Genomic DNA, 11,696 nt, shown 5'->3' with positions numbered 1-11,696 from the left:
TGACACTGCAGAAGACAATTTTCTTTTTTGTTATTTGTTTAAAAAGAATTCAAATGTTTTTAATTACGTAATATTTATATATATGTCATTAAAATAAAAAATACGCAGTGCAGACACGCTATCATGTTACTTCGCACGATGTCGGCGCCGTACTGGATCATAAAACTTGGTCGGTAAGCATTTGGCGCCGGCAGCTAAGTTATTTGCATTACAAACTTTTAATTCAGCCTAATCAACTTACGAAATAAGCCGTGCTTAGTTATGTAGTGTTTTTGTTAAGTAAGTTTTATTGTAATTCAGATGGTTTCCTAACTGTAAAGGGAGTCTAGGAATATAAAATACATTCACCTATATTCTACATTGTGATCTGTATTGGTTAATGTTATTGTGTACTGCATTGAAAATCGAGTCAACCAAACCTATATGTACGTACAGATGGATTCTACGAGTTTTAGATTCTAAGTACTGAGAGCTCCCCGACTTATAGATTGCATTGACAAGAAAATGTTTAAAGGAAGGAACAATTCGAAAGAGATGTAATGTTAAAAACAATTTATGAGAAAGTGAAAATTAATTTATTTAATGAAATTGTTGGCAAGGTAAATCTTATTACATAACCAATATATATATCTAGTTGAGATTTCGGTCTAATTCTTATTGTTACATTATTATTCTTAATTAATGGCTTCCGTTACTAATATCGAGTCTTAAATATGTTACTGCGAATGTAAAATAGTGTCCATACATTTCTGGTACTTTATAAACTTTACAACATTATTTATAGATTAAGTACAAAAATTAGGTGTGCTAATATGATTATTTATAATGCACTTACATTGAAAAACAACTTAAGATCCTTATAGAATATTTAAAAATCGTATACTAAGAAATTGAACTCTGATTATAACATTATTCACAGGGAGTACACACTAAAACTATGGCACAGAGTTATGCACAATTCACAACCCGGCACTGAGCACTAGTGTGCGTGTGATTTAGCTATGCAAATAAATATTTTATTATTAAACTTTAACTCATGGATGTAGAAGTACTTAATGATGAATTGGCATCAAATTCAAGTTTCAGATATTATTAAACATAATTAAAATTACTTATGTAAGTTATTATTCTAGATATAACCACTAATTTTAAATATGAAGGCCCTATTTCATAACTACTACCTATAATTTGTAATTTTTATTAGAAAAACCATCTTAAATTAAGACTTGTGTCCACACTTAAACACTACTTATTGTTTAGTCATATGTAAAATACTGGAATTGTCAGTTAAAATCATGAATGAATTATAGAAAATAACATAAGATCAAGTAACAATATTTCATAAAGAGATCATTAAGTGCTCGTGATTATCAAATTATTTATTGTATCAGTCATATTTTATCAGTGGTCCAATTACTTTTCGCTTAACAAAGCTAACAACTTAATTATAATTAACCTAAAACAGTTGAATATAAAGTCAGAATATTTGAATTAAAGTATCTCGTTTAACATTTTTCTTTCGAAAAACACATCTACAATATTAAATTAGCTGAATAATGAAAAAGAAATGAAAAATGCTAAAGAAAAGTTAAATGAAACGGTGTATTGGATCAATATTAAAACAGTGGTGTGGTGGTGTAATCCTAAAAATATGACGCACTACACTACACCAGGTAATTATTTTAAAACAAATTTAGTACTGGCCACATATAACAATAACAAAAGCACATATTCACATAGGAATGCATTTTAAAAGATAAACAATCAGAGCCAGAATTTAATTACATTTGTTTACAGAAAATGGAATTGACTATTCAAGCACAATGCTAGTTTGTGGATAAATTTCACGCTTTTAATTTACATCTAAGCTTATATCAAGCTGTCAAACATCTTAACATGATTAAAAGTTAAACACAGTCCTGATAAATGTTAATTGCATAACATGTGATAATGAGCAAAAATAAAATAGTAAGATTAAAAATATTATGCAAATTGTCAAAATAGTTAATTCTATAGCAAACGAGATAAAGTAAATTTGTAGCATGATCTTAAGGAAAAAATCCAGGTATGGAAGCTAGTTTCTGCTTCACTTCTTCAGCTGTATCATCACACAGCAGTAGAGTATGTGAGAATCCCATTGCAACTTGTGTGATGTTGAGCCCATCCATACGAGCCACTTCTTTAGGTCTTGCTGTGGATTTGTTGATTTCGCCTGTTCCCTGAAAGTTTACAGATATCTTTGTACCTTTTTGCAAGCTGCTCATATAGTGTTCAGATGTATCAGTCTAAATTGATTGGTAACAAAAAGTGTTTAATATTTGTAGATGACTCACATCCATGTAACAGATAACATTATACAACTAACCAGTTCTCCATAGGTAGGAGATACTCCCCAAGCTATGAGTGAGTCATCGGCAGCAATCACTATGGACGTGTTACTGGTACCAACACTTCTTATGTTCCAACCTGCACATTGAAAATAAGGATTATTTATTATTTTTTTAAGTATTACATGTTAATAGTACATAAAATAGTTATTAATAAAACATATCAAGTTGATAATATATAGGAATAGAAGATCACACTTAATTTTATTCTTTTATTAAAACCTAAGTAAAAATGTTTTTTATAGATAAAAAACCAACATTGTAAAAGTTCAAAACTAGACATGGACTCAACCTGTTTTTAACCTTATTTTCATATTTTTGTTAAGGCTCAAGGAACATTCTTACATTTTCCTTACCCAAACCTATTTCCATGTGATATGTTTTGCTGCCAAACATTTAACAATAAATAAAACTTATTAATTTTGCTTGTTAGGATATATTAAAAACTATTGTGTGCCATAAATCATTACAATATAATAACACTATGAAATAACCTACAAAATATAATAACAATAAATTACTGGTCTTGCAGAGTATGGAAATGGATAACTTGTATACATAAGATTTAACACTTTTTTATTTATTGTTACTGAAATGAGCATATTAAAACATTGTATATATGTTTTTTTTAATTGAGAAAAAACTTTTACAGTACAAAATATGTAAGAGTAGGTGTATGGTTTACAATTAAACATTAATGAATTTTACGATTTTCACTATACACAAATCTTTTAGAAGTATCTTACCAGTGAGATCTTGCACGGGCTTTGGATACATGTTGGCTTCACCTGTTCGCTTGGTCTGACCAAACATGAATAATACCCCTGTAACAAAAACGTTCCATGAACAAAGCTAGTTTGATTTATTTTGTATACCTCAGAAAAACTAAGGTCACCAATGTAGCATGAAGAACTTCTCGTCTGCAGTTGAAGTGGGTGTGAGTGCAGCAAATGATGATAAGTGCACAAGTATAGTGTTGTAGTGTGCAGTGTTACAAACACAATGTCATTATGTACACTTAATTACTCACACTGTAATAACAAAATTAACATACAAGTTAAACTTTAGTTCATTAAATAGTTATAATTAATAATTTAACATCATAGAGTTGGTTCTTTAGGGTGCAAGTGTCTCGGAATAAATCAGTCCAGCCTTTATAAACATTTACTTAAGATACACTAGTCTGATTCTACATTAAATTAACAGTAAATTTCTAAATATAGTTAAATGAACTAAAGCAATAGATGGAGAATTGAAAGACAATATTATATGCAAGTTCTTGCCATGTTCGTTAACTGCGAGGCTGAAGGTGGCACCGCAGTGCACGGAGCGTACTCCGCGGGCCTGCGTGTCGAAATACTTGATCAGACGCGGTACGCTTTCGTCCTTTTGCTCTGCGTGGCCTAACCGCCCGAAGCCGCCGAAGCCCCAGCTATACGCGCGCTTTTTAGAGTCTATTGCCACCTGCCAAATAAATCAATAGAATTATTTTTGTAGTGGCAGAGCCCAGGACACTGTGATGGCCGCTGAAGCCTTTAGGTCCTGGAGTGAAGACAGCGGATCGACACGCGCAGCATTAAACATCCCACAAGGTGATCATACTATCTTGTTGAGGTCCAACCAGTTCCACTGGAAATCTATGTAAGAAGCTAATATTAACCAAAGAATTTGTAACGGCTGAAATGATAAGAACTATTATAAATTACATGAAGAGCCAGAAATAATTCAAACTCATAGCTGCTACTAATAGCTCCTTAGCAATCATCAAACTAACCACAATTATATGATTTTCAGATTTTATTAATGATTGTGGTTTATTACCAGATTGTTTAAGACTTGAAAATGTTGAGTTTTCAAACAAAAAATACAAGAGAAATATTGGTCTAATCCAGTATTTTCCAATCTTTTTGTACAATGCCCTAATTTATAATTGCTATTTCCCCTTATGTAACATATATGTTATTTATATTAAGGCGGAAGGGTTAAACACGTTTCAAGTCCATTTTCGAATTGCCACCCTGTGGGGACGTCGACCTGTGTCCTATGCTGGAAAACATTGGTCTAGTCTGAGATCCTCTGTTATGCAAGCATTTCAATATCGAAATTGATGGAGCTTTTAACCGCCGTGTAAAATAAAACAGCAAATGCAGAGGAAGTATCAAAAGAAAGGCCAAAAGAAAACAATCTGGTTTTAAAGTTAAATTACCATATATAAAGATCATTGTTTGTCAAAAACACAAACTTTCACATTTATAATTAGTATAATTATTCCATTATGTTACAGAATACATAAATTTGATTTTCTTTAATAAGTAAATGATTAAGCCCCAGTTTTTATAATAAATGTAAACAAATCATTCAGTTAATTGCCTTAACATGTAAGCAAATATTCCACAACTAAATTACCTTCTTTTAATAATTTATCTTTTCATTTTTAATTCTTGAACCAAAATAAAGTCACAACTAAAATTTTGATGTACATCTTCTATTTACCTACATTAAAGATGTTATTATTGTATAATTATATTAATTGGCATAATACTACCGTGTGGTTATTTCCGCATGAGAAGTCGACAATGTCTACATTCTTCACTGGAGTAACGTGACCATCCTTGGATTTTTCAAAGAACAGTGCAATGTGCTTAGGCACTGTTTCAAAGTGATATGATAGCTTGGTAGACGTCACAAAGTATTTGCCGTCGGTGTTATGTCCTGTGTAAAAGGGTTGAATAATAAAAATATTTTACACAAAAACTAAAGCTTTTTAAATTATGGTATAAGGATTTACCTAATTGACCAAATTCTGGCAATCCAAATGAATGAAGCGCACCATTGCAGTCCAATATCATTGAGAATTCAGCTCCACATCCTACTTTCACTATTGGTGCACCACTGAAAGCCACATATTATATATTTGTTACCTAGTGCTCAAATGACATACTTCCCTTATTATTTTATTATACACAAGCTAAATAAGTGTGCGTTCACTTATTCTTTTTAAATACCATAAATCAATAACACATAGCGATTACATAAACATTCTTACATGTGTCGTACTCGTGTGGGAGTTAAAATGTTTGGTGTAGTGTTGCCAATTCCGCATTGTCCACTTTTGTTGTCGCCACAAGCATAGACTGCACCAGTGTCTACAATAACATCAGAAAGGCTTCAAACAAATTCATATAACACAAATCAGATCATTCAATGCTAAAAACAGTTAAAGATAATCCAAATATTATTTAATTATTTATGTAATGGTTAAACTAATAAACTAATAAAATTTTCAATAAAAAAATTGTACATTGTTATACCTGTAACAAATAATGAATGATTTCTGCCAACTGCAGCATGGATGATATTCATGCCTTGCAAGGCTGGTATAACTTCAGGCACATTGCGAGTAACTGTATCGCCAAATCCTAGTTGACCACAATTATTGCGCCCTGTGACAATGAAAATATTATAATCACATATTTTGACAAGCTTTTAATTGTGTATAACAAATTGGCTAAACAGAGTGCTTATTCTAATTTGTACAAGCTTATGTATGATATTAGTTATTTATATAAAGTAATGCAAATAAAATAATAAATGTAGCAAGAAATTTTAACCACATACTTACATTTGTTATTTGTTGGTTTATAATAAAAACATTAAATTCATTAATACACTTAAATTATCTGAAATAGGTGGCAGTATGAAGTTTATTGGGGCAACTAGAATGTACTAAATGTAAATACAATTTTCGCACATATAGTTAAATAATGCATACCAAAGGTATAAGGTTCGCCTTCTTCTGAGACCAAAATTGAATGACCAGCACTGCAACCGCTTACAATCAGCCGGTACTGTAAATTGTTTATGTTTCAAAATATACTTTAATTAAAATATAAAAATCCCAATTATGATTAATGGTTTCAAGATTACTTAAGGTATATATATAGGTACAAGAGATATATTTTACAATTCAGAATGTGTAGCTAAAATATCTAATGCTTTTGATAAATACTTTTTACATAACATATCATGTCTGCAACAAATAGAAATCTTTATAAAAATATTTTTTCTTACCTTACGGTCAGTAAACTTATGGAAAGTATAGAGGTTAGGATGTGTGCGTTTGAAAGGGTTGTCTCTCTTAGCTACCAAGTCCCAAGAAACTAGTCCAGCAATCAATAACATACCAGGAGTTTTATAGAAAGTCTTTAGTAACTCCTGCAAAATTCAAGTAATATTAGTTGTTTAATGCAATCTGCATTCAATTACACCTGTTTTCAAAAACCATTATTGAAAAAAATTAATATTCACACTGAAGTTATTAATGATGATATATTGTATAATAAAAGTTTTATGATGAAAATAAGATTTTATTGTTGATGTCATCGTGCTCTGCGATACAGAAATTATGTTTTAAAGGACCTGTGGCTATGCGGAGTTTCGCGGCTAAAATACAGATCTAGTCTAGATCTATTATTGATAAGTATTGCACAAGGGCTTTTAGAGGAGGGAACGGAATAGTGTTCGAGCGGCGTCTTTAGGGGGACGGAAGGAGCGGGGGTGGTCTATGTGGTACTTTTTAGGCTCTTTAAGACACCCCCCGTAATTATGTCTATCACAGCAGGGCGGGATCTGTCTGCAGTCCCATGACCCTCTAGGCACTTTACACATCAGGTGCAGGCAGCTAAAATCAATAATACCCTTAATCAAAGGTTTGCACATATAGTTTGCACATATATTGCCTTTCTTTCACCAACACTGACCATAAATAAAGTGGATTATTTTAGTACCTCAGGTAATTTAGCCATTGGTTCATCTATAATAGGGGAAGGTGTTCTCGGTGAATTTCGTGCTTGGTCTGATACAGATGATTCATTGCTTTCTTCATCTTCAGAAAGTGGTTTACGAGGTTTCCTAATTTTGGTGGGACGCCCTGAAGATGGAATGGTGCGTTTACGGCTTCCATTATTCGACATGATAAAATCCTAAAATAAAATTAAATATTATTGATAAAAATCTGCAAACCATAGAAAACATGCATTTTTAAAGTAGTAAGAAGAAACAATGAGTAAGGGTGTAGCAATCCATGTGAACATTTGTTATAAATGTACTTTTCCAAATAAATTAACAAAAAAATCTTTCAAGCCACATAGATACATTATATATATGTGTAATGTATGGCTTGAATGAATAATTATATAATATAAATTAAAACTTGAAGGCATCATATACATTATACATTCAGTATTAAGAATTTTTTTTAAAATCAAATAAATTTGACTCCTATAGAAAGTAAGTAATATTTCATATTGAATTAGCATTAAATACTTATATATGAAAAGATTTAAATGCCACATTTATATGATGATTGGTTATAGATTTACAAAGTTTAAACATATTTGCAGCTCATTTGCTGTCAATTTATGGTTGTCACACCCTATCATAAAAATGATGGTTTCAGAAATAACCAATGTAAATAAGAATTGTTATCATTATCATTCAAAGGTTGTCCGTATGAAATTGTGATGACTGTCTAACATACATGGGCTAATCATGTGTTAGTTCTATTTTAAGTTACCATGATGCTTAAAAATTATACACAACTGAAATATTTTTGACAGAAAGGAATGAGACAATTGCTTATTTTGGTGGCCATAAGTGATGCATATGTGATATTTTTTAAATAAGAGATTTCCACTAATGTTCTGACTCATCACATTATTTCTGGAACCATAAAGATTGCAGAGATAATGTGTGTGAGATCTTTGAGAATTTTAATATTACCAGAAAATTGGTTGGAATATTTCTTTCACTATTTATGTTATTTCACCTGTAAGGCAGGTAGAGAGTGTTGAATTAAAAAGTGCACATTTTGGTACAATAATTCTTCCAGGTATTCAAATTAACCAGATATTTAATAATAAATAATTTTGGTACATTAAAAATTACCAAGAATTAATCTTATGACATTACATCACCAAAAGGCAATGCCGGCCATGTAAAGCCATTCAGGGTTAGCTGTTTGTATAAGATAAAGGTTATTTTATTATAACAGCCTTTCCTTGGATTTAGGTTTTAGTAGGACTATATCTTACATGTAAGTCAACCAAACTTGTCATCTTTATGGGTATATGTCTTGACACTCCAGTCAGTTTACTATGTGTTTTATTGTCTGCAAAAATTACTATTATTTTGGTAATTATTGTCAGTAACCAGCATTACTATCAGTCCAACAATTAATACTAATCATTTGCTGTGATTGTTTCAATTTTATATTAAAATAGTACTTACATTTTTTTCTCTAAAATGGGGCAAGCTGTTGTAATGTAATAAATAAATATCTTTTAGCCATTTAAACCAATTGAATATGAAGATAAAGTCGTATCAAAAAACAATATTAATTTCAAATTTTAAAAGATTTAATTTAATCTAAGAATAAAATGTAAGTGTATATACTATTTTAACTAAAAATTAATTTGTAAATTGCTACAAAGCACAGATCAATGTGTTGTTATAAAAAAAACTAATTATATATTTTTAAACAAAAGAAAATTCGTTTGTTTCGAGCAAGGACTTAAAAGGACGCATCAAGATTTTCAGCAAAACTCACGAAAAAAATTTATTAAATGTATATTATATCAATAAAAGTAAAAACTTGTAATAAGCGTTTGTAAAAAAGTTAATATTTAAAATTGCAATGCAATACAAAAGAACGCGCTGCCGACATCGACACGTGCCATGTTTTAAATAATTTAAAGTACAAAATCAATCGGAAATGCAGTTCCATATTTAAAATATAAATGTTTTATAACTTTTGTTTACTTACCGCCTAAAACGTGCAAAGAAAACAATCAGTAATGAAGATTTTAAATTCAAATCTTACTAGAAAGCTTTCATTAATATGACAATGATGGGGATGCCGCAAAAAAATTAATAATTAACCCATATCCGTATGTTTTCTTTCGAAAAATAAGTTTAGATTATATTGGAAACATTGCCAGTAAATAATATTATAAAGCTTTAACGGTAAAGATGTTAGGCAGAAATGACTGATTTTTCTTTTCTTATCTTTACGTGACACTTAGTAAGAGCGAAAGAGAAAGGTAACTACATCCGTAGAGAATCATACATCAATACAGTGTATTTAAGCAAACTTCTTAAATATGTTTCAAATTTTAAAATGTTATAAAAATTCTATATTTTTTTAAAAAATAATTACGAAAAAAGATTTTATGAGAAAGGTATATACATTTGCTTTCAGAAAGAGAACATTTTGTTTATGACACAGTTTAACATATACATTATTGTTATTCATATATTAAAACAAAAGACAAATAGCTTGTACAAAAAACCATGTACTTTGAAAATATTTAATATTGAAGGAAAGATAAGATGTGGCAGTCACATGTTGAAAACCAAACATCAGTCACTGCGTTCGTGTCAGATGATTCTCACCGCTCTGATTAACGGATATCTGAGACCAACTTGGTAGCCATTCCCACACCACTAATTTGGCTCATTTGAACTGATACACAAATATGGTGTTTTAACTAACCATAATTCAGCAATCTGCCTTTCTCAGAAAGCGGAAAAATTAAAATTATACAATTATGAATCACGTCATATTCAAACCTAAGTAATTTTGTCTCAGAGACTCGATTTAAGTAAACTTTTTCAGCTTGTGCGGTAAATTTTTTGCGAGATTATATAAGGAGCAATTGGATTACTCGGATCGATACATTGAAAATTTGAATCTGTTAGAGTTAATGTAACTTCAACGCAGTACCATAAGTGATATTACGACAAGAAGGCTGGCTTGAGACTTATACTATTGTCCACAGTGTATGGCTTTAAAATATTTTTACCTCGATATTAACGTTGCTAAGCTAAGCGTCACACTACATACAGGCATCACCAACATTTTTTTGCCGAAAGGGATTGTTTTAGAATGATCGTATTTTTTAAAGGAAAGTGATTTATTTATTGCGTATTATCTTTGTAATAGGTTATAACAGATATCAACATAACGATGTTTTTCAAAGTACTTATATGTGTATGTTAACATCGTAATGTTTTTAAAGTACTGTTTGTGCAAAAAAGAGAATAAATGCTTTATTTTCCTAATGGTTATTTATGTAATAAATTTTGTAGTAAAGTATTTCAAAACATTTTTGTTTGTTCTTGCAAAATAATTTTGTAGTTCGAAATGACAATTCTGATTTTAGAGGGATACCATAAAAAATATTATTTTGATTAAATTTTGGAAAAAAATTAATGAACAAGACAGATTGTTAAACCCATTCATAAAATATTTGTGACTAGAAAACTTACCAGCAAATTTTTTTATTAATATTGATAATTTTGAGAAGGACTGCTTTGATATAAATACAAAAAAAAAATATACTGGGATTGATTAAAACAGGAAATTTGTAAGATTGTAAAGGGGCTATTACTTTAACAATGTTTATATGGACAAAGAGTAAAAATAAATTCTGCCAAACAAAGCAATACCATATTATATGTTATTTATATCATGTATATAATGTTAAGATATCAAAAGATTAAGATTAGATTATGTAATAATGAAAGTAAAAGTTATCAAAAACAATAAATACTGAAATAGTAATGGATATTTTATAGCGTATTATTACATATATTATTGGATACTTTTGTTTACCAAAGATTGATGATCAGGTTTGAGTGACAATGTATGAGCAAGTTTTCTACTAGAATTTCCTAATGAAAAGGATATGTATAAATAATTTTTAATAAATTGGGAGAAACAGAAGAACAACTAAATTTGTACACAGTGCGATTATTTATAGGTGTGAAAGTTTTAAAAGGAATACATAGCCCATTTGGCAACAAAAAGCTTAAAAACTTTTATGTCTGTTTCCAATCACCTGTTTAAAATGATCACACTGAAATATAATTATAACATTCATTTTTTTTCCATCCTAATGAATCAGGCCAATAACTTTTGCCAGTACAAAGTTTGCAGGGACAGCTAGTAAACAATAATGAATTGTAATATGCAGCTACCCCAATTTTAAAAGTGCTTCCTAATATAATTATTATTGGTAATACATTATTTACTATACTATATCCATTGATTTTTGAATAAGATGTACCATATGTAGAATTTCGATATTGACAGGATTTATTTTCCTTTGCTTCATACACTTTATTGTAAATATATTTTAAAGTAATTTAAAATAGATCCATCACATGATCAATAGAACCCAAGTACAATAGGTGGTCTAATCTACAATTTCATACAGATAACCTTATGATGATATTGATAACAATTTA

At 30.0% G+C, this 11,696-nt stretch overlaps 1 protein-coding gene across 3 annotated transcripts; it reads right to left on the bottom strand.

The window, feature by feature from the left end:
* Positions 1–569: 569 nt before the first annotated feature.
* Positions 570–9,338, bottom strand: LOC137919473 (protein RCC2 homolog). 3 transcript variants are annotated; one of them, XM_068762562.1, is made up of 12 exons: positions 8,480–8,551; positions 7,175–7,369; positions 6,459–6,602; positions 6,160–6,235; positions 5,699–5,830; positions 5,434–5,533; positions 5,176–5,279; positions 4,933–5,099; positions 3,671–3,851; positions 3,134–3,211; positions 2,366–2,466; positions 570–2,219 (listed from the first exon to the last, which is right to left on the bottom strand). In XM_068762562.1, exons 1-12 carry the CDS (start codon positions 8,501–8,503, stop codon positions 2,049–2,051), a joined length of 1,473 nt encoding a protein of 490 aa, XP_068618663.1. In that variant the 5' UTR covers positions 8,504–8,551; the 3' UTR covers positions 570–2,048. The 3 variants fall into 3 exon arrangements, with proteins under 3 accessions (XP_068618663.1, XP_068618670.1, XP_068618679.1); XM_068762569.1 differs by lacking the exon at positions 8,480–8,551 and adding an exon at positions 9,211–9,338 and having other exon boundaries at positions 571–2,219; XM_068762578.1 differs by lacking the exon at positions 8,480–8,551 and adding an exon at positions 8,676–8,736 and having other exon boundaries at positions 571–2,219.
* Between the last annotated feature and the right edge of the window lie 2,358 nt (positions 9,339–11,696).

This window comes from Battus philenor, unplaced genomic scaffold, assembly GCF_028537555.1.
Source record: "Battus philenor isolate CCGP_79_NKW_IND1 unplaced genomic scaffold, ilBatPhil1.0.hap1 SCAF_1, whole genome shotgun sequence".
NCBI classification, from domain to species: domain Eukaryota; kingdom Metazoa; phylum Arthropoda; class Insecta; order Lepidoptera; family Papilionidae; genus Battus; species Battus philenor.
Note: the sequence above shows the minus strand (reverse complement) of the source record. Positions and strands in the feature narration are given on the sequence as shown.